The sequence below is a fragment of the Mustela nivalis genome (assembly GCF_964662115.1).
Source record: "Mustela nivalis genome assembly, chromosome: 18".
Taxonomy (NCBI): Eukaryota; Metazoa; Chordata; class Mammalia; order Carnivora; family Mustelidae; genus Mustela; species Mustela nivalis.
Genome location: NC_139037.1, coordinates 58,479,781 through 58,503,669, shown reverse-complemented (window position 1 = coordinate 58,503,669; position 23,889 = coordinate 58,479,781). Strand labels below are relative to the sequence as shown.

The 23,889-nt window shown below is 46.1% G+C and overlaps 1 protein-coding gene across 1 annotated transcript; it reads right to left on the bottom strand.

Annotated features, from left to right (window-relative positions):
* Positions 1-279: 279 nt before the first annotated feature.
* On the bottom strand, positions 280-20,612 carry ZNF285 (zinc finger protein 285; the record flags this gene model as incomplete). Its single annotated transcript, XM_082711157.1, has 5 exons — positions 280-948; positions 1,180-2,975; positions 5,691-5,817; positions 11,583-11,640; positions 20,560-20,612. The coding sequence occupies 4 exons, from the start codon at positions 20,610-20,612 to the stop codon at positions 1,321-1,323; spliced, it is 1,893 nt and encodes a 630-aa protein (XP_082567283.1). The 3' UTR covers positions 280-948; positions 1,180-1,320.
* Between the last annotated feature and the right edge of the window lie 3,277 nt (positions 20,613-23,889).

The following is a 23,889-nucleotide window of genomic DNA, read 5'->3' as shown; positions in this document are numbered from 1 at the left end:
TGTACTTTTGCTAAAATTTTAGCACATGAACATTATCTGGAACATTTCTTTTTTATGAACAGACCAATGAATGAAGATTCTCACTGAAGTCCTAGACACAACATTTTAGAAAACTGCACTGACACATACAGCCTTAGCAACTTGAAAGTTTTGAACTCAATTATAAAGTTGCTTTCTTATATGAACTCCAATGACCATGAAATATGTTGCTGTTAAATCCCTCTGTCATAGTCAGCATAGCCTGGGCAATACTAGCAACAAATAAATTGCCAAAATAACAGTAGTATAAAACAGCAAATGTTTATTTCTTACTTGAGAAAAACAAAGTCCAACACAGGTCACATAACCACCTTCTACCAATCCAGCCTTCAAGGTCACCATGGCAGGAAAGATGGCCTGAGGACATCACAAGATGTTTCTAAGGCCATCTTAGTACATCACAAGATGTACTCTGTGGCTTGGCACTCTATCATGTGGACCAGCTCTTAACTGCAAGGGTTTCTGGGAATTGGAGTCTCTGTGTGACCAAGAAATGGAGCCAGTGAGATGAACACAAGCCATGCCCATAAAGTATCACTTTTACAGAGCTTCTCCCTGTGTAGAAAATCTAATGGATTTGAAAACCTGAGAATGGACTTAGCACACTGATAACATGGGTTTCATTTTTGAGCACTCTTCTGAGTCTTTCTAGTGGGTACTCTCTTTAAAAAAAAAAAAAAAAGCCTACAGATTTTGGCTGGCCTTAAGTCCTCATGGTACCCATCTCAATTATAATTTCCTTCCTGGGCATATCCACTCAAGGAAAATTGATCTCCAACTATTGTCATCGCCACAAACTGTCCATCTATTAATTATCACTGCTCTGCCACTGCAGCATACGACAGTTGCTGGGAGTTCTGTAGAAGCTTTTGAGATCCACGTAGTTCCCTGGAATGCTCTTAAGAACCCCTTGCTTCAGGGACGCCTGGGTGGCTCAGTTGGTTAAGCAGCTGCCTTCGGCTCAGGTCATGATCCCAGCGTCCTGGGATCGAGTCCCACATCGGGCTCCTTGCTCCGCAGGGAGCCTGCTTCTCCCTCTGACTCTGCCTGCCACTCTGCCTGTGCTCACTCTTGCTCTCTCTCTCTCTCTCTGACAAATAAATAAATAAAATCTTTAAAAAAAAAAAAAAAAAAAAGAACCCCTTGCTTCAGAGCGGCAGGGCGACATCATGGGTGGCAGTGTCCTTGTCCTTTGTTGCCCCAGCCCTCCGATGACTGAGTAAGCCTCTATCACCAGAAATACACAGACTTGCATGGTTTCTTCATTGGCCCCTTTGAAAATTACATTGAGAGCGTTTCTGTCCTCTCATGCAGTTTTTGATGAGCAAGAAAGTCTGAGCTATGACTAAAGCCATTGCCGTGCCCATGACATGTATATTGGACCTCACTGGCATGGGATCGCTGGTGAGCCAGAAGATAAGAGTTACGACTGAAGCCCTTACCACATCCTTTACACTTATAGGGCCTCTCTCCTGTGTGGACTCTGAGATGCACATGAAGGTCTGAATTCCGACTGAAGCCCTTACCACACTCAACACATTTATATGGTTTCTCTCTGGTGTGGTCTCTTTGATGCAAGTGAAAATACGAGCTGTAACTGAAGCCTTTACCACACACTTCACATCTGTAAGGCTTTTCCCCCGTGTGAACCCTCTCATGAGTGTGAAGAACTGAACTATATGCAAAAGCCTTTCCACACACGTTGCATTTATAGGGCTTCTCCCCCGTGTGGACTCTCTGGTGAATGTGAAGGTGTGTGCTTTGGCTGAAGCCCTTTCCACACTCGCCACACCTGAAAGGCTTCTCCCCTGTGTGCAGCCTCTGGTGGACTTGAAGAACAGAGCTTGAACTGAAGCATTTGCCGCACTCACTGCATTTGTAGGGCTTCTCTCCAGTGTGGACTCTCTGGTGGACAAGAAGATTGGAGCTCTGATCAAAGCCCTTCCCACACCCTTCACATTTATAGGGCTTTTCCCCTGTGTGTACTCCCTGATGGATGTAAAGAAGTGACCTAAATCCGAACCCCTTCCCACACACATCACATCTGTAGGGCATCTCTCCTGTGTGGACCCGGTGATGGTTGTGAAGAGAGGAGTTGCGCCTGAAGACCTTGCCACATTCGAGACATTTATAGGGTTTGTCTCCTGAGGGGCCCTTTTGATATCTGGGAAGGGCTGGGTTCTGCTTGCTGCCCTCTGCCCACTCTCGACATTCATAAGCTTTGTCATCTGAACGAGTTTTAGAATGAACAGTAAGATCTGAGCTCTGACTAAAGTCCTTTCCACACTGGTCACATCTACAAGACTTTTCACCTATGTGAGTGCTGGGATGAACAGGAGGGTCCGCACCACCTACGAAGCCCACACCATGGTTATGACATTTGATAGGTCGTGGTACAACAGGGACCGCGTTATGTTGTTTGGCTGCTGATTTCATAGCCAAGGGATTCCCACAGTCAGTGGATCTACAAGGTTCCTCCTCTTTACATTCTTGGGAATCATCATGATCACATGATGTCTGACTGACGTCATCAACACAGTGAGCACATCCATACAGTCTCTCTTCCACATGAATTCCCTCATATTGTCCTTGAGAATTCTGGGGCTCAGTCATCATGTTGGCTTCCCACCAAGATTCTGGGGGAAGAGCCTGTGTCATGCCTTTCCCTGCTGCGCCATCTTGATTTTCTAAATTAATGGTATTTATTACAGAGTTGTCATGTTCAGAAACCTGAAGAGACTCTCCCGCCCACTCTTCACAGAGGGAAACATCTAAAGATTGCAGACAATCTCCTTGAAGATTCATGACATGCTCCTGACTCACAGTTAATTCACTGATCCTTTGTTTCCAAATCTGCCAGCAGTAGAGCACTCCTTGAGAGAGATAACTTAATGCTTTTCCCTGAAGATGTGAAGTGTTGTTTTTAATCCTGTCTCCTATGAAGAGAAAGAGAATTTGGCTAAGAGAACAAGTAAGTCATCCCTCCAGAGGCTTTGAGAAATGAAGTAGGATGGGGTGGCCCCTGTTGATAAAGGAAACCATCAGAATCATGGTACTTCTAATTCATGAGCTGTCCATTAAAATCAGATGTTGCAGAGAAATCAAAAGAAATTTTGGGAACAATTTATAAAGAAAGAAATTCACCTCCCTCCTATAAAAGCAGCTGATAAAACATCTTTAATTATTTTTCTACAAAAGGAATGGGGAAGGGGTACCTGGATGGCTCAGTTGGTTAAGCAACTGACTCCTGACTTCGGCTCAGGTCATGATTTCAGGGTCGTGAGATCAAGGCCCATATTCTCCCTCTACTTCTCCCTCTGCCCCTCCTCCCACTTGCACACATTCTCTCTCAAAGCAAAAAAAAAAAAAAAAAAAAAAAAGGTATGGGGAAGACTTTCATATGATTCAAGGTGTGTGCATATGTATATAGGAGACAACAATGGGATTGCTGGACATGGTGACAGACACAAAGGATCACAAAGACTTTCCAAGATACCATATAAAGTTGCAGAAATAAGCAACAAGTCTTGTCTCACTTTACTGTCACATGAGGTGGAATTATCATGTATGTTTCTGCACAACCTGCCCAACTGTATGTGGTCAGCCTAAACAGCCATGGGGACTGCTATAGGGATAATATCATGAAATAAGGTCCTGGGGTTGGTGGGTGAGGCAGATGTACACCTCTGAGGCAGGCTTAAAGAAACATCCTTTTCTCTGAGCTTCTCTGGATTCCACGAAGAGATGATGTCCACCAAGATCCTATAATCCATCCAGTAATCTTTTCCTTTTTTAAAAAAAATAAGCAATTTCTACTCCCAATGTGGGGCTTGAGCTCATGACCTCAAGATCGAGAGTTGCAGGCTCTAAGATCCTGCAAATCCATTTCCTTAACATCTCCTCTTTAGGTAACTGCAGAATCTCAAACAGCCACAATTAGGAGAATGGAAAATGTGGACCTGTCAATGGCCTGGCTCCACAGAAGTAAGATTGTGCCAAAGGGCCATAGAACATATGGAGATGAGGTAGAGGAGGGTGGTCCCACCCTTTGCACCCTAAAATGGGATTCAGAATGGCAGGAACACAATGGTCAGGAGCATCTGGACACGGCTTCTCGTTCAAGGTAGTTTCTGAGTCATTTGATTGAATGTGACATTAGTGTATAAGGTGGTGTCAGAGAAAGGGGGAGTTGGAGTTCTCCACAAGAAGCCTAAAGGAGCAGTTCTTCAGTAGTTTTGATAGTATCCATAGTAGGAAAAGCACCCATACCGTGACCCAGTAGGCACAAATAGACACCGATTTTTAACTAAAGCAGTTTTACCAGCTGATACTTACCTTCCTATGTGCAACATACTCTGATAAATTCTTTTGTGTTCTGGTCCATTAATCTATCATACTTTTAAAAAACTGCTGATCATGGGGCACCTGGGTGGCTCAGTGGGTTAAGCCTCTGCCTTTGGCTCAGGTCATGATCTCAGGGTCCTGAGATGGAGCCCCACATCAAGCTCTCTGCTCATTGGGGAGCCTGCTTCCCCTACCCCCGCCTGTCTCTCTGCCTAAATACTGCCTATCTCTCCCTCTCTGTCAAATAAATAAATAAAATCTTAAAAAAAAAAACACCCTGCTGATCATGATACAGTAACTTGATTTCAGACTCACTGACAGTGTTGAATCCTGCAGACCAGCCATATGTCTATAACCTATAGACATCGTGGTACTTAGTTTCACATGGTTATTAAAGGGTCTGGGGGCACCTGGGTGGCTCGGACGGTTAAGTGTCTGACTCTTGATTTAGGTTTGGGTCATATCTCAGGGTTGTGAGATCGATCTCCTCCTTGGGCTCCACACTGAACCATGAAATCTGCTTAAGTTTCTCTCCCTCTCTCTCTGCTCCTTCCCCCACCTCCACTCCCACATGTACACATACATGCTTTCTCTCTCTCTAAAATCAAAACAAAATAGAACACAGGGTCTGCAGCCAGGTTAGGAGGGTTCGCAGCCTACTTCTTACAAGCTGTGTGACCATGGGCAAGTTATTTAACTTCTCTGTGCATCAGCTGTTTCCTTTGTAAAAGAAGGAATAGCAACCATGTCATAAACTAAACCAAGGTAATAGATAGAGCAGGTACGTGAACCTCTGTGACATTAAAATTAGATATTTATCAACAAGAAAGCAACGCAGCTGACACTTGTATCACACTCACTATACACCAGATCCCGGTTTAGTTCCTTTAACTCTAGTTTGTCCAAAACACTGGCTTTTCTGCAGAAGCAGTCAAGGGACCAAGGCCCTTGGTAGTGTGTGAACTTTATGAACCTTGCTTTGTGAAACATGGAGCAGATGACAGCCTAAAATGAGAGTAGGCCAGGCTGGTCTCGCCAACTGTACCACCAACCCCATGGGGCTCGGGGTGCAAACTGTGAGGGTTGCCTCGCCAACACCTCACAGGGGACCATTCGCTCACATTCATCTGCTAAAACTCACTAACTTCGGGGGTCTCCTTGGCATGTGTGTCTCTCAGGTATTCGCACCAGTGGCCAAAGTTTCTCTTTGTGCTCCAACTGGAATATTCTACCTGGTTTGCAGCTGATTATTTGAGGAAATAGGGCCCGTGGTTTGCGGCTTAGGTACAGAGGCTTATTGTCCTCACCCACTGAGACAACGTTCCTGAAGTTCTCCAGCATCACGTCCTGGTACAGGTTTATCTGGGTCTGGTCCAGCAGTGCCAGCTCCTCCTCCGTGAAGACCACAGCCACGTCCCTGAACGTCACAGTTTCCTAAAACATCAAGCACACGCCACATGGACCATCCACAGATGAGCACTGGTGGATGGGCACAGCTGGAAGCTTTGTGGGTCCTTAGGTGACTGTCCTTCTGCTCCAAACTCTGCAGCTCAAACCGCACTTTGCAATGCGGGAGCCAGGACTCTGCAAACACACGGAATCTGAGCACTGGCTCTGCGCGAGACTCTGCCACTAGGAGGCGCAAGAGGGGCCTGCAAGGTTTGGGGAGAAAGAAGGGACTCGTGCCCGGCCTGTTTGCCTCCTGTTCTGGTATCCTCTCTGTAATGCTACGCTCTGCTGGTGGCAGCAGTCCCTTTCCCTAGTGATACCAGAAGTCTGGGTCCCTGGTCCCTAGGCTTCTTTGCTGAGCTCTGAGATGCCAGCCAGCACCTCCTCTTGACGTTTTGGCTCCACATGGCCCGTCCTCTAAACTTCCAAGTTCCCATGATTCAGTCTCTCCCTCTGGTTCCCTCAGCCAGGCTAGCAGTTACTTCCCATAGCTGGTGCTTTCAAGATATTGCAGAGTTCTCTTTATGCCCTTAGTTACCCGTTGAATTACCCCTAGGTAGGACTAGGTAGGACTAGGTAGGACTCCATACCTAGTCAACAATTCTATTAAGTTCTTTCTGTTCAAGTAGCCAGTGTCCTTTTTGTGTCCTGCACGGACCCTTACCAGTGCAGAAGAAATGAGAAATACAGAAGAAATTCAAAGTTTTGGGTAGGCCAAGTTTTTCTTCTTTTCTCCTCCTTGCCTGTGTCCCCGTTAACCATCCACAGTTGCACAAAGAATGTCCCAGTAAACATCCAGGAACATCTGTCTCTGAGTGCTTGTAAAAGCATTTCTATAAAATAAACTCCCAGACCAGAGACTACTGAGTTACTTGGGTTATGCATATTTTACACTTTGACATTGTCCAAACTGCCCTCCAAAAAGTTCGTGCTGATACACTGACCTAGTAGTGTCTGGGTGTTCATTCCCTATCATACATCAAGACTTGATATTTTATTTTCTCTGTCACGCAGATTAATCTACTTCTATTGGACTAAGCAGACAAAGCAACTAAAAGCATGGGCTGCCAGATTTTTTTTAAGTAAAAAGTAAATTATTGGGACACTCAGGACCATCTGAGTATCAACTGAGTATTAAAAAACAGTAGGATCAATAGTAGAATTACTGGCTCATATGGTAATTTAGTTTTTAATTTTCTGAGGCACCTCCATACTGTCTTCCATAGCAGCTGCACCAATTTTCATTCCCAACAACAGTGCACAAAGATTCTTTTTATTCCACGCACTGGCCAACACTTGTTATTTCTTGTGTTTTTATTTTATTCGTTCTGACAGGAGTAAGTGATATTTCATTGTGTGTGTGTGTTTTTTTTTTAAAGATTTTATTTATTTACTTGAGAGAGAGAGAACAAGAGAGAGCACAAGTGGGGTAAGAGGTAGAAGGGCAGAGGGAGAAGCAGACTCCCCACTGAGCAGAGAGCCCAATGCGGGGCTCGATTCCAGGATCCTGGGATCATGACCCGAGTTGAAGGCAGAGGCTTTAACCCACTGAGCCACCCAGGCACCCTCTCATTGTGGTTCTGATTTGCATTTCCCTGATGATGAGTGATGTTGAGCATCTTTTTCATGCGTCTGTTGTCCATCTGCATGTCTTCTTTGTAAAAATGTCTATTTGTGTACTCTACTCCTTTTTAAATTGGATTATTTGGCATTTTTTGGTGTTGAGTTGTGTAAGTTCTTTACATATTTTGGATATTAACCCTTATCAGAGAGAGCATTTATAAATATCTTCTCCCATCCAGTAAACTGTCTTTGTTTTGTTTCTGGCTTCCTTCTCTGTGCAAAAACGTTTTATTTTGCTGTTGCCCCAAGAGTTTAATTTTGCTTTTCATTTTCCTTCCCAGAGGAGACATATCCAGAAAAATATTTCTACTGCTAATGTCAAAGAAATAACTGCCTACATTTTCTTCTAGGAATTTAATGGATTTCAGGTCTCACATTTAGGTCTTTAATCCATTCTGAGTTTGTTTTTATGCCTGGTATTTACCCAAAGGAAATGAAAGCACTAATTCAGAAAGATATATGCACCCATATGATCACTGTAACATTATTTACAATACGCAAGATGTGGAAGCAATGCAAGTGCCTATCGATATAGATGAATGGATAAAGAAGATGCGGTATACATATACAATGAATGGAATATTCTTCAGCCATAAAAAGGAATGACATCTTGCCATCTGGAGGGACCTAGATGGTATAATGTTAACTGAAATAAGGCACTCAGAGAAAGACAAATACCATGTTGTTTTCACTCACATGTGGAATTTAAGGAAAAAAAAAAAGATTAAAGGAAAACAAAGAGACAAACAACAAACCAAACTCTTAAATACAGAGAACCAACTGGTGGTTGCCAGAGGGGAGGTGGGTGGGGACGTGGGGGAAGCAGATAGAGGGGATTACGAGCACACTTATCGCCATGAGCACCGAAAAACACATGGGATTGTTGAATCATTACATTGTACCCTTGAAACTCTAACACTGTTTGTTAATTTTACTTGAATAAAAAAAGAAATGACTTGAGTGTGATGGCAGTAATGTGGGAATGTAGGAAAACACCCTTATTCTTAGTAGATACATACAGAAGTATTTAAGGAAGAATAATTGTGATGCTTATGAGCTTCTTATGCAGCTCAAAAATGCTTCCAACCACAGCTGTGAGAAGTTACCACGTATTTCACAAAGAATTTATTCCTAAACCTGACAATTGGGGCACCTGGGTGACTCAGTTGTTAAGCGTCTGCTTTCAGCTCAGGTCATGGTCTTGGGGTCCTGGGATCAAGCCCGCATCGGGCTCCCTACTCAGCAGGAAGCCTGCTTCTTCCTCTCCCACTCCCCCTGCTTGTGTTCCCTCTCTTGCTGTGTCTCTCACTGTCAAATAAGTAGATTAAAATCTTTTTTAAAAATCACACCTGACAATTACTGAAAACAAAAACTAGGGGGGGCATTATGGCACTTCATGCTTGTGTCCCCCCAAAATTCATATGTCGACATCTTACCCCTCAAGGGGATAGTATTAAAACGTGGGGCTTTTAGGAGATGATCAGGTCATGAGAGTGGAGCCTCATGAACCGGATTAGGGCCCTCAGAAAAGGCTTCTCATAGAGCTCACCCCTTCTGCCATGTGAGGACACAGCAAGAAGATGACCGCCTATTAATCCAAAGTAGGCCCTCACCAAACACCATGTCTGCCACATTGATCTTGGACTTCCTAGTCTCCAGAGCTGTGAAAATAAGTTTCCTTTGTTCCTAGACCCCCTGATATATCTTAGCAGCACTGCTTTCCCTGTTGGGAGGTGACAAAATAGAGTTGGAGCAAGTGGGCCAGGAAGTACAGATACCCAAACAGCGGACATGGGACAGACACTAGGGAGAAGGGGTTAGGAATGCAGGCTCGCCCAGCCTAACCCCCTATTCCCTTCTTGGCCTCAACTGTCTGAAAAAAACCGAAAAACCCATTTTCCACCACCCTTTGCCATTGGGTGGGCCCCTCGCTGGGGTCCCCTGCAGAGACTGTCACACAATGCAGGTACAAGGACAGTCCCAAAGTACTCATAAACCAGATGTATAAACCAACACAGATATAATCAAAGATTTTAAAATCATTTTCTCAGCTCGCAGCACCATCTATGAAGGCCTCTTGTAAAAGCTGGAACCTAAATTTGCTCAAGCACTTAGTGCTCCCACTTAAAGGAGACATTGTAGCTACAGGAACCCACTGAATGACACCAAAAAGAGGCATTTTTGAGATAATCAGGGAGAACTGATTATTGCTGAGGTATTAGATGATGCCCAAGAATTACTGATCATCTCAGCCATTTCTTTTGTATTTTCGGTAGAAATAGACACTGGTAAATTAGACTGCTATTCAGCAAATAGCATGCTCCCCACTTCCACACTCCCCACTTCCACAAGGATCAGTGCGTACTTCCTTGCTCCTTGACCTTGGATTTGGCCCTGTGACTTCTTCCCGTTCTGAGCCTGGGCCTTCAGAGGTCTGGCAGGTTCCGCTTGCTTCCTTGGCCCTCTCCCCACACCCATCACGTCTGTGCTAACCAGTACAAAGATGCCACCATAAACAGAGCACTACCAAAGAAATACCTCCAGCGGTATCTGGGGACCCAGTGGCAACACTTGGGGAAACTGTTATCAGAGACTGGAAAATATGGTAGACCCTGGGTGATACAGTGTGAAACATTTGGTAAAACAGTCATTGGCAGTAACGTAAGATGGAAAATGCGCTTAATGGGACTCAGTGTGGACCCGGGCAAGACAGAAATGAGTAATGAACTCAAAACAAAGCCAATACAAAATGAAATAACATGTTATCCAGGGTATTCTTTTAAAATGCTTTGGGACATCCAACTCTTGGTTTCAGCTCAGGTTGTGATCTCAGCGTCATGAGATCAAGCCCTGGATTGAACTCCGTGCCCAGTGTGGAGTCTGCTTAAGCCCCTCTCTCCCTCTCTCTCAAATAAATAAATAAATAAACCCTAAAATAAAATAAAATGCTTTGGGAAAGAAAAAAGGAAATGGAAACGATAGATTAAGCAGATGTGGCAAGATATTGAAACTTGCACTATGGGGACTACACACAGAGATTCACAGTACTATTTTCTCTTTTTGAGTAATTTCATAATTAAAATATTTTTCATGATTTAAAAACATCCTTGTTCTAACCTCTAATGGCCTTTTGAGGCATCAACTTGGCTAGACTATAGTCCTGTTGTTGAAGCAAACATTAATCTAGGTGTTGCTGTGAAGATATTTTATAGATGTGATTGAAGTCCATAATCAGATGACTTGGAGGGAAACTACTTTAAATAATCTGGGTGAGCCTTGTATAATCAGTTGTAGGGCTTCAAGCCCAGAGCTGTGGCTTCCCTAAGAGAAGAAATTCTACCTGTAGACAGTAGCATCAGTCTATGTCTAAGAATTCCAACCTGCCCTGGGATTTCCAATTTGCCCAGTCCCCACAGTCACAGAAAATAAACTTCTTACAAATCTTAATATATATCTCGTACTGTTTCCATTTCACTGGTTGAACCCTAATGGATACATCCACACTCATATCTTGCTACTGCTGTGGACTGGACCCAGTGCCACTCCAAGTGTGGTCTTGTACTTACCAACCCCAACCATGCACTCAGAGGTTGTGACAATACTTCATTGCTACAAGGCTTTCTGAATGCAGGGCACCTGGATGGCTCAGTTGGTTAAGTGACCAACTCTTGGTTTTGGCTCAGGTCATGATCTCAGCGTTGTGGGATCCAACCCTGATGGATCCATGCTCGGTGGGGAGTCTGCTTCTCCCCCTCCCTCTCCTTTTGTCCCCCCTCCACCCCCCCTCCCACTCTCTCTCTCAAATAAATAAATAAATAAATCTTTTTGAAAAAGAGTTTCTGAACCCTTACTCTGGATTGCTTTATTGCTCTCTCAGTGATAAGCAGCTCATGGACTGGCACTTGTGTGTGAACTTCACCTGGACATCTGGACATCTGAGAGCCTGTTTTGTTATGTCTGCAAAGGGAGTGGCACCACCAGTCTCCCACAGCGGTTACGAGCAAGGAAAAGAGCCCAACATGGAGCCGTCCCTCAGAAATGGGTGACCTCCCTTCAGAGAATCGAGGTGTCCAGCTCCTTAGAAGTGACACTGGCCTTTAAGAGAGAGAAAGGAAACCTCAGCTTACCTGGAATTTAATCATACTGTCTTCCTCTTGGAAGGAGCAGGATCCTGAGAAAGCAGAGCTGCAAAGAAAGAATCCACGAGAGCATGGGTTTGACAAACTGTGGGTGAATCCTGGTTTCTCCTTGTCTGTACAATTTTCTCACACATTCTTCTCTCCCGAGATCGCTTTATCTCTCTCATTCCCAACAGACTCCCTCCCACCTCCTCAAGCCTTGTTCCCCTGCCCCCACTCCACCTGGATTCTTGTAGAACTCCTATCTCTCTCCCCAAGCCTTTGGGTCCAAATTGCCACACTTTTTCTTGTTCGTAGATCTGTGAATGTGTTGGCGTCACCCATATCCTAATTACTCTGGAAAAGAGGCTCCAGAATTCCTGAATTGGACAGGGATCTCAGAAGGACAGCAGACCTCCCTCTGTGTCCACTTTCTTGTGCGAGACTTGCTCTGAAGAACTTTCCGTTAGCTCAGATCTTTTTTTTTTTTTTAATTTTTTAAAAATCTTTTTATTTATTTATTTATCAGAGAGAGAGGGGGGGAGAGAGTGAGCACAGGCAGACAGAATGGCAGGCAGAGGCAGAGGGAGAAGCAGGCTCCCCGCTGAACAAGGAGCCCAATGTGGGACTCGATCCCAGGACGCTGGGAACATGACCTGAGCCGAAGGCAGCTGCTTAACCAACTGAGCCACCCAGACATCCCAGCGTTAGCTCAGATATTAACTCTCATCTTCTAGAATGATCTCCCTCCAGCCCCCATTCCATCCTCTGGGGCTCTGTCACTTTTACAAATACTTCACAATATACCTACACCATGAAATGCATCCCTTCTTCAAGATGTTTTTCTTCTATTTGCTGGAAATTATTATAATATACTGCTTCTGTCAGAACAGAGAAAGCATAAACAGCCCTGACATACTAGGTGCACGTCCATAGACACAGCACATCAGGCTCTCTGCTTCCAGAACCGGTTCTCTCCTAAGAGCCAACGATGCGTCAGCTTGACTTACGTGCACACATGCATCCACACACATGTGGGAGGGAGTTTGGTTTCCCAGATGTCTGGTTTCAAGCCCTATTTGCCTTTATGAAGTTGGGGCCTGGGAAGGAACCAGATGGCACATTCAAATTTGAGGGGGGCAGTTAATCAACAGACTACTTACAGGGGTATAGCTGGGCATAAGGAAGGCATGGGGGAGAAGGCACCATGCCGAGGAGTGACAGGCAGGTGCCATTAATACATCTGGGCCTGAAGTGGGTAACAGGAGGGAGATTCCTGGACCTGGAACAGAGTGTGCAAAAGATCCCTGATGGGAACTGTAGCTTTTTGTTGAGAAGGGCAGGCAGCCTACAGAGAGAATTGGGGAGACCAGATATTTCAATTCACTCTCCTCCCTCTCTCTCTCTGTCTCTCTCAAACTCTCCTATTGGGACTTCCCACTGGCCAAGGATAACCAGGCCAGAGGGCAGTGGCAGGCTCTCAGCGTGGATGGCAGGGTGGAAAGGTGAAGTCGATCTGGAGGTGGGTAACCGAGAGAAAGTGGCACGTGATGCCCCGAGACCCTTGTTTCCCCCACACCTGCCCAGGAGCACACAGCTCTCTCCCACAGATGCTCCTCTCGCTCACTCAACCCAGCCATCACTGGGATGGGAGCCCCTGCGGCAGGACAGAGAGCAGGTGCCCACAGTGACCTCTTGAGGGGAAGGGGACCCAACAGGAAAGCGGAAGTTGAATTTGGAACTGCAACTGCCTGGAAACACAATCAGAAATACAAGCCCCAAGTTCTCCCCAAAGTCCTGCTTCCAGATTCCTGGCTCTTTTTCTCAGAATTTCTAGAGCATTCAGGACCGAGGAGAGAGACTAACCTGAACTCTTCTGGATATACCTAGCAATCAAGTGTAATTGTCTGGGGAACAGGATAAAGGCCATTTTTTCCATGTGTGTGAGAGACTAAATGTCATGAACTGATGACAAAGTCACATATCTGTGATCCGTGAGTATCTGAGCCGAAGGACTCTAGGAGGTCTAACTTTAGCCCTAAGGGCCAGAGGCTGGACTGCAGGCAGGGCTGTCTCTAGCCCCTGCCAATGCGCCTTTAGACTGATTAAAAAATGCATCCCTTCTTCAAGATGTTTTTCTCCCATTTGTTGGATGTCAGAACAGAGAAAGCACTTTTACTGCTCCTTGCTGAAAAACTGTGTGTGAGTCTTCTGTGTGAATGGCACAGCCTCAGTGTGGTCGCCTTGTGCAGAACCCAACCTGCACAAATGGGCACGGCAGTCGTACCCTCAGAAAGCCCGTCCAGAAACCTGAGACCAGGGGCTCCTGGGGGGCTCAGTCAGTTGAGCATCTGACTCGTGGTTTCAGCTCAGGTTCTGATCTCATGGTTCATGGGACTGAACCCCACACCAGACCCCTCACTAAGTGCACAGTCTGCTTGAAGATTCACTCCTTCTGCTCCCCCTTTCAAATAAAGAAATCTTGGGGCACCTGGGTGGCTCAGCGGGTTAAGCCTCTGCCTTCGGCTCAGGTCATGATCTCAGGGTCCTGAGATCGAGCTCCACATCAGGCTCTCTGCTCAGTAGGGAGCCTGATTCCTCCCTTCTCTCTCTCTGCCTGCCTCTCTGCCTACCTCTCTGCCTACTTGTGATCTCTCTGTCAAATAAATAAATAAAATCTTAAAAAAAAAACAAATAAGGAAATCCTAAAAAAAATCTAAGGGGCGTCCAAGTGGCATGGTCAGTTAAGTGTCCAACTCTTGGTCCAGCTCAGACCATGATCTCAGGGTCCTGGGATCAAGCCCCATATGGGGCTCCACACTCAGTGGGGAACCTACTCTCCCTCTCCCTCTGCCCCTCCCAACCCCCGCATGCTTTCTCAAATAAATAAATCTTCAAAAAACAAAGAAAGAAACTCAAAGACTACTGAGACATGGCTGCGTGAATGTGACAAAACCTATCACTGGCCACTCCAAGTGACCACAAAGATTAGGACGATGAAAGGGCTTTTCTAGTGACCTTCCCAAGTCCCCTGTCCATGAGGGTCATTCTTCTTTGGTCAGACCACAGGATCCTGCACTCACATCCACTATAACTTTTCATATTGTACGACCCTTTTTCTGGTTACTTTTTGCTTTCTCTCCTGTAATGTATGCTCCTGAAGAACGGAAATTACACTGTTCACAAACATGTGGCAAGTTTAGCATGTAATAGGTGCCAAATAAACCAATGAATGGACAAGTCTCGGCCTTTGCCAGACTTAATTCTCAGACTGAAAAGATCAGATCATGATATCAAAAGTGCAAGGAAAACTGCCCATAGGTGACCCATGCATTCAGTGCTAACTCTGGGAAAAGGTAGCAGACCCTGGCTGTTAAAAAAAAAAAAAAAAAAAAAAAAGCAGGGGCGGGGGGGGGGCACCTGGGTGGCTCCATCAGCTAAGCATCTGCCTTTGGCTCAGGTCATAATCCTGAGGTCCTATGATAGAGCTCCTTGTCAGGCTCCCTGCTCAGCGGGGGAATCTGCTTCTCCCTCTGCCCCTCTCCCCGTCCTGTGTGCTTTCTCTCTCTGTCTCTTACTCTCTCTCTCAAGTAAATCAAATCTTAAAAAAAAAAAAAAAAGACTCTGAAGCCACACTGCTGGGTTGACTATATGCCCTTGGGCAAACTATCTCCTGGTGCCTCAGTTCCTTCCCGTGTAAAGACAGAATATTGAGAGAACCTATTTCTCAGTGTCATGTGGGAACTCGGTAAGTCATCACATGGGAAGTGCTCAAGGCAGCATGTGGCATACAATGACCAGTCAATACGTGTCCACCCTCGTGGACTGGACTGCCCACTAAGTGCTCCAGGTGTCAAAGTAAAATTCAGTCCCTGATCTCAAGGTAGAAAAACTAGGGGGAGAGAGTTGAGCAAATAAATTCACAGGAATGCGAGAAGTTCTGCAACACATATTCCACAAGACCGAACAAAGACCCAGGGAACAGGAAGCCGGCCCACCCCAGAAGCCCAGAAGGGGCCCAAGCTGTCAGGGGTTTTGGAGAGATAATTGAGCTGTAGCTGAGGCCTGAGGAAACAGCAGGCACTTGCCAAACTGACATGGAAGTGTAAGGGCCTACTTAGCCAGAGCAGGCCATTTTGTTGTTTATGCAGTAAACTTAGATTGAACTTGCCCCTTCCCCCTAGAGGAAAGTGCTTAGAAACAGAACTGGTGAAATACGGCCAAATAGCCCCCAATAATGGAGCACAGATACCAGGACATGTCAGGCTGGGCAGAGATAATGGAGTCCAGATACAAGGACATGTCCAGCCAGGTGGAAACGTCCAACTAAGGGAAAGCACACGTATTACCTCCCTACCCGCCAAGGACGTGTTCGGCCAGGTGGAGACATCCAATCAGGAAAGATCCTCCCTAACCACCCAAAAATGTGGGCCCTGCCTTTTGGGCGCCAATTCTGACCAGAGTGATAGGCTAGTTCAAATAACTACTATAGGGTGAATTGTAATTCAGTTGGCCACCTGTGTGTGGCCAGGCTCAACCACATGGCCTTTGCTCTATAAAAGTTAGTCTGTGAGACTGGGAAGGGTTGCCTCTTTGCAAGAGACGGCCCTGGCCGGTCAGTTTGATTCTCAATGCTTGGCATGAAATAAAGCTTTGCTTGACCTTCGCTTTGTATCAGTCTCGTCCTTTTGTCTACGGACCCTTTCAGAAGGAAAAGGCTAATGAGCAAGGGTGGCCTTGCGGGTGAAAAAAACACGAGTGCAGAATGCTGGGGTCCCATCAAAGGCCAGGACGCAGACTCGCAGGGCCAGGTGGCTGAGATAATGCTGGGAACATCACCAGGGGCCATACCCTAGAGAATCTCAAAGAGCCTGAACACTGTGTGGCTATTATTATCATCCTGCAAGTCTGGGTTTGGGAGTCACTTCCTCAGGAAGCCCTCCTTGATAACCCCCACTATATTAGGTACTGTCTGCAACCTTCTAAGCTGCACAGACTGGGTGCTTACAAACAACAGAAATTTCTTTTTTTTTTTTTTAAAGATTTTATTTATTTGACAGAGATTGCAAGTAGGCAGTGAGGCAGGAAGAGAGAGAGAGAGGGAAACTTGATCCCAGGACCCTGGGGTCATGACCTGAGCTGAAGGCAGAGGCTTTAACCCAGTGAGCCACCCAGGTGCCCCCAGAAATTTATTTCTCACAGTTCTGGAGGCTGGGAGCTCATGATAAGGGTGCCAGCACCATGCAGGGAGGGCCATCTTCTGGATTACAGACTTCCTGCTTCATCCCCACAGGGCTGAATGAGTAGGGGAGCTTTCTAGAGCTTCCTTTATAAGGGCACTGATCTCGTTCATGAGGGCTCTGCCCTCATGCCATGATCACCTTCCAAAGCCCTACCTCTTAATACCACCCCATTGGTCCTTAGCATTTCCACGTATGAATTTCAGGGGATACAAACACTCAGACCATGGCAGGTAGCTACCGTGGCTGGCATTTCTCCTCTTGGTGAAGCACTACACTACACTGTGGCTGCATAACTCTCTTCCACCTTTGCTAGAAGCTCAGGGAGAACAAGGATGGCATTTTCTCATTCAACACATACTTATTAAGTGCCTACAGTCTGCCAGGCTGTGATCTGGACACTGAAGACAGAGCAGTGATAAGGGCTATGGAGACAAAAAACAGGGGGTGGCAGGGAGATCGGGAGTAAAATGGCGTGTTCAGGAGAAGACTTACCAGGGTGATCTGTAGGAAAAGACCTAACAAAGCAAGAGAGTGAACAACACAAGCATTGGTACAAAGAGCATTCTAGACGGAGGCAACAGCAAACACCAGGACCCGGAGGCGGCAGCGTGCATGGCATGTGGCTGATGTGGAGTGAGCGAGGGAAGGAGCACTGTGAGATGAAATAAAAGGAAATGTGGGCCACATGGCATGCGGTCTTCTAGGCCATTTCAAGGACTTGGGCTGTTGCTCTCATTACATGGCAACGGCGGGAGGAACGCGAACAGGAGAGTGACATGATCTCACTTTAGGTATCAGCAGGATTCCTCTGGCTGCTGTTAAGGAGGGACTAGCAGTGGCAAGAGGGGGAGCAGGAAGGCCCGGTAGGAGGTTTTCCCGATAACGCTGGCAAGGGATGATGGGCCTTGGGTCAGGGAAGCAGAGGTGGAGGTAGTGAGAAGTTGCTGGGGTCTGCATTTCTTTGAAGATACAGTCGATGGGATCTGCTGATCACTTGCATCTGGGGAAGAAAGCAGGGAGTGGAGGTGTTGACCTCAGGGCCTGGAAGGATGGAGTTGCCATTTACAGAAATGGGGATGGCGGGGGCCGGTTCTGTGGAGGAGCAGGAGCTCAGTTTTGGAAATATTAGGTTTGAGGTGCAGAGCTAGAAGATAAAATTATCCTGTTCACAGGAGACAAAAGACATAAAACACCTATGAATCAATTTCCTTAGGAAAAAGAAAAACCTCAGAATTTTATTGAAACACCTTAAGCACAGTCACGGAGCTCACAGTGACTCCCAGGGCCCAGGGGTCTAGATTGAGGGGGAATTCATAACATATTGGAAAACTGTTTGGAAAATATTTTATCATAAAAATTTCACACCCAGGGCGCCTGGGTGGCTCAGTGGGTTAAAGCCTCTGCCTTCAGCTAAGGTCATGATCTCAGGGTCCTGGGATCAAGCCTCACATCGGGCTCTCTGCTCAGTGGGGAGCCTGCTTCCTCCTCTCTCTCTGCCTGCCTCTCTGCCTACTTGTGATCTCTGTCAAACAAATAAATATAATCTTAAAAAAAAATTTCACACCCATTCAGAGGTAGACTGGAGAGTCTAATGAGCCCCCCAGGTATCAATCATGCAGCTTAATCAATTTTCACCACATGGTCTCTCTTGATTCAACTATACCTTTAGCCCTCCCCACGTCCTCGAGTATTATTTGGAAGTATATCCCTGATACCACATTCATCACATTGTTTAAATCAGAAATACTGCATCATGTCGCTCTAAAAGGTATGAAATAGTTTTAAAGGTGCTAATATTACACCTAAAATAATTACCTCAATTCTCCAATTTTATCAAATGTAGAGTTAGTTCTCAAAATTCTAATTTGTTCACAGCAATCGAACAATCTGCCGTTTGCTCTTTGTCTTCCACGCCTCAAAGTTTGCATTCCCTGCCCCACAGCGTGATAGGTGAGGATGGGGTTAATAATTTGGGGCTGTTCTCTTTAAACTGTATTCAGATTTCTTTTTTTTTTTTTTTAAGATTTTATTTATTTGCCAGGGAGAGAGAGAGAGAGAAAGAGAGCGAGTACACACAGGCAGAAAGGCGGGCAGAGGCAGCGAGAGAAGCAGGTTCCCTGCCGAGCAAGGAGCCCGATGGGGGACTCGATACCAGGACCCTGGGATCATGAAGACAGCAGCTTAACCAACTGAGCCACCCAGGCATCCCTGTATTCGGATTTCTAACTAGAGAGAGGAGAAAAGTCAAGATGTAAGGAGAAAAAGTTAGAGGTCCCCCGAGAAAGATGAGACATAGCTTCTTGACATTAAGAAAAGTCGTTTTAGTCATTCTGGGTCCAGCCATCTTGAGATTGAAGCCTGACTGGCACTATGTGCCCAAAGCACCTTCCTCGAAGAATTTCCTGGGATATGTTGAAATTGCAAAATAGAGTTATTAATTAAATAGTTAATAATTTTAAGGGAACAAAAGAATGGAAGAATAAGTAGCCACTATCAGGACAGGAGATAGCCTGATCCTATCAGGGACAATTAATCAACTGTAATAACTTGCAGGACTCATTCAAACGTGAAGAGTGAGCAGTAGTACGTTCTTGAATTCTCTTTTTGGATCTAAACCCCTTTGAGCACCCAGATAACAGACCAACTGAAGCCAGGGAATTGATGATGCTGATCCTTGCCAGCCCTCAGGACTTCCATCAGATCTGAACTCTGCCACCTAAGATGACTTATGCCCCCCAGTTCCAGGCTGAATTCCTCATTGCACAAGGCCCTCCATGAATATGTATGCACCATTATCTTAAAACTTCCCAATTGGTGCCTGGGTGGGTCAGTAGGTTAAAGCCTCTGCCTTTGGCTCAGGTCATGACCTCAGAGTCCTGAGATCTGAGCCCTGCATCAGGCGCTCTGCTCAGCGGGGAGCCTGCCTCCCCCCTTTCTCTGCCTCTCTGCCTACTTGTGATCTCTGTCTGTCAAATAAATAAATAAAATCTTAAAACTTCCCCAGTTTGTCATTCCAGGAGACACTGCTTTGGAAAATATCCCCCCCCTCCCCGGCAATGTGTTCTCCTTTATTCGTTGCAAGTAAAATCCTTCCTTTTCCTGTCCCCCCCCCCCCCTTGGTTGTGTTTTTTGGCTTAACACCTACCAAGAAGTGAACCCAGTCTGGGGGAACAAACATGCCACCCCACCCCAGAGTCGGAACTGCCCCATCCCAAAAACAGCGTTCAGAATCCAAGACTCCCAAGAACCTCGGGCTGCTGAGCCCGAATGGCCTCCCAAGTCAAGGCCAGGAATGTTCAACCCAAGTGGTTCCCCATACTCGGAGATGAACTGCTTGAGCGGATCCCTCTCCGCAGTCAGGGACACTTGGCCCAAACCATTATCCCCGCAAACCTGAGCCAACGCCCTCCTGTTCCCGCCCCGGGCCAGAGATGCGCATTCTAAGCCTGACACCAGCCCCAGTGCGGGGACGCACAGCCCCTACCCCGAAACCTGCACCGGTGCTACCGCAGTCAGACCCCCAAATCGAGCTCAAGCTCATTCCACCTCTCCCCACCTCTTCCCAGGGAACGCCAGGCGAACCCCTCAACACTCCGCCCCGCCTCGGGGATTCTTCCATTGGCCAACAGTCCCTGCTTCCAACTCCTCCCACCCGCCAACACTGCCGGGTCACAGCTACACACCCCTACCACCCCCATCACCCCCGACGCCTCCGAAGGGGGCGCGGTCGCGACCAGACTCACCTCAGCGCCCCAAACAATGTCGCCCACAGCGAGCTCCTCTGCCCAAAGCGCATGCGCAGGAAGCCTGTGGACTACACCCCCCAGACGTCCCTGCGCCGCAGTGGCGCCGCGCCGGGAGGCTGCCTGGGTGATCCGTGGTCCCGCTGGGGGGCCACCTGCACGCTTGCCATTTATTTAAAACAACAACAATAATAACAATCTCAATGGAGATAAAATAACAGTGAAATGTTAACGACAATTAAGGCAAATCACCGTCCACCCGTGATACTAAGGAGGAGCAAGCTTCAATAATCCCACCACCTGGAAATCAGCACCTGTTCCCAGTTTAGTGAAAACCCTTACAGGATCTTATTCTGTAGAAGTATACCCTTTAATTTTATAAACGCGCGATTTTTCCACTAAAGCTCATTTAAATACCCTTTTCACGGTTTGTTTCTACTAAAGGGACTCTGGAAAATCTTCCACATTTGACAGCTGACAGTCCGCTAATATGTTTCCCTTTCTCTGGAGAAGCAGAGAAGATTAAAAACCAGTGCCTTCTGCTTTGAATCAGGTAATAGCACGAGTCTGGGAGTGGAAAGGGTCTTATAAGAACACATATTTTCACAAATCATGAAGAGGTGGAACATTTCCGGATTCCCTTTGAGAAGTCTCCCCTATTGGTACTTAACTTTTGCATTTTAAGATTACTGTTAAACAAAGTTTCTTTTTGTGCCATCATGGGGGAAGAAAACTGTATAAGGATTTCACCAGAGGCCCACAGTTCTGGCCTGGAGAAAAGCACCAAAAAGAAAAAAACAAAAACAAAAACCACACACACACACACAAAACCGGTGAGAACATCCTCTCTTTGTCACCTTTAGTCCTATACTAGACAGATCATTGAAGACCCCCCCTCCTAGCAGCTGGCCAGAGCGGGACACATCATATCCATATCTACAGCCTGGCGTTGCAGCTCATGACACATACAGGGACAGCAAGATTCTTTCGGATTAACTCTGCCTTTTGATGTCTTGATGTTAGTTTCATGGCGGTTTAAAAAAAAAAAAAAAAAAAAACTAGCAAGATCTGCCAGAGAGATGGGAGTGACCTTTAATTTTGGCAGATCCTAAAACAGCCCTTTTACAGGATGGAAGGATGGAGGAAGAGTTTTCCTTTGACATGCTTCAGTAGTATCTGTGATTCTGTGTTACGTATGTCAAACTTCCACATCTGAGTTAATTTATTCCTTCTAGTCTCTCCTTTTTTTTTTTTTTTTTTTAAACCTTATTTTCTATTACTTTCCCCCTTGCCCATTTGGTCCACTAACAGGTCGGGTCAGTAGTGTCCCCAGTGCTTAGACACACAGTGCCTGACACATAGTAACTACTGATTAGCCAAAGGTCAGTCAGAAATAACAATTCGAGAAGTTGGATATGCAAGCCCTGCATGGCCGTATTACATGATACCATGTTACACTGTGACACTGGGGTCCAAGGCAAAGCCAGGCTTAGCTTGTTTTCATAGCTCCGAGCAACACATCTGAATGCAGGACATCTCCCAAGTGAGAATAAACCAAATTTAATTTCTGACCTACCATGACACACCCTCATCCTGGTAGGCTGAAATACTGAGTTGGTGTATTTCATTCTCCATCTCGTGCTGGAATAAAAATAGGCTGGGTTTTAAACCTTGGATATTTATATTCAGGCTAAGGACTGTTCTGAGGAACAGTTACAATTTGTCTGGACCCACAAAATCTACTCGGAAATAGGTATCTTGGGACACCTGGATTGCTCAGTCTTTCGAGTGTCTGCTTTCGGACCCCAGAGTCCTGGGACTGAGCCCTCCCTGCTTCTCCCTCTCCTTTCGCTCATGCTCTCTCTCTAATAAATAAACTTTAAAGAAATTTAGAAAAGGGAAACATATTCTAAGTCTCTGACTTTACCTTATAAGATGATCACTCGTCACCTGTTGGAAAAATACAATGTTACTATCACAATCAACTTTATATTCTATACCAGACTTATCAGCCCTACCAACCCCCTTCAGCTAGAGAAAACTCATTCATCATCATTCTTTGTAGGCTACCAACCATTCAGTTTCTGACTCTGCCCACAGAGGGTGTTTTTACAACCCTCCAGATGCCCTGAAACTTGTACTAACCTTCCTACCATGCAACACTCAGAGAATGACAACAGAGTGACATCTTTACTTTTCCTGCTGATTTTGCAGAAAATGCACTGCAGTTTAGTGTCTGACACCAGCCAATCCATAGTGGTGATAGCACTCCCCTTGACACTTGTGTACCCCTTGCCCCCACTGAAATAGCAGCAGCCGATCGGCACCTGGGTAAACTTTAGGCAACCCAGTGGGACCTTGAGGACAGCCTCTAGCTGGTAGGATGGTTAGAACACATCGACGAAGGTCGCCTGTTGGCATGATCGTTCCATCCGAATCATTTGCCCATGCTGTTAGTAGGTACAGTGGTTTGAAGACCCATCCACAGGTTCTCTGGTACTTTTTGTGAGGGGTAGAGCCTAATCCCCCCATCCCCGAAAAATTAGTGACCCCTAAGAGAAGAAAGCGGAAGTGATGGTCATGTCGGAGCCTGGGACACGGAAGGCCCTGTGGCTTCCTGCTTGTGCTCTCCCATCTGGTCACTTGCCCTGAGGGAAGTTAGCCGCCATGTCCCAAGGCCCTCAGGTCGTCCTGTAGAGATGCCCACGTGGTGAAGAACTCAGGCCTTTTCCAACAACCAGTGATGAACTGAGGCCTCCTGTTCAAAGCTCTGTGATGCCCAGAGCCATCTGGGAAGCAGATCCTTTCAGTGCTGGTCAAGCATCCAGATGCTTAGCGGCAGGCAGCCAGCATGTAACAACTACTTCCAGAACACTGGGGAGAGACTGCCCAGACCAACTTAAGAACCCATGGTCCTCCCTTTTTTTGTCTTATTTTTTTCCTTGCCTTCCTCTGTGTTCATCTGTTTTGATTCTTAAATTCCACATCTGAGTGAAATCGTACAGTATTTGTCTTTCTCTGACTTATTCTGCTTGGCATAATACCCTCTAGTTCCATCCACGCTGTTGCAAATGGCAAGATTTTATAAAAACAGAGAGGGAGGCAAATCCAAAGACACTCTTAACTCTAGGAAACAAACTGAGGGCTGTTGGAGGGGAGGTGGTGGGGGGAATGGGGTTACTGGGTGATGGGCATTAAGGAGGGAACTCGATGCAACAAGCACTGGGTATTATACACCACTGATGAATTATTAAATTCTACTCCTGAAACTAAAAACAAAATCAAAATTAAAAATTTGGAGCTTTTTCAGGTCATGATCTCAGGGTCCTG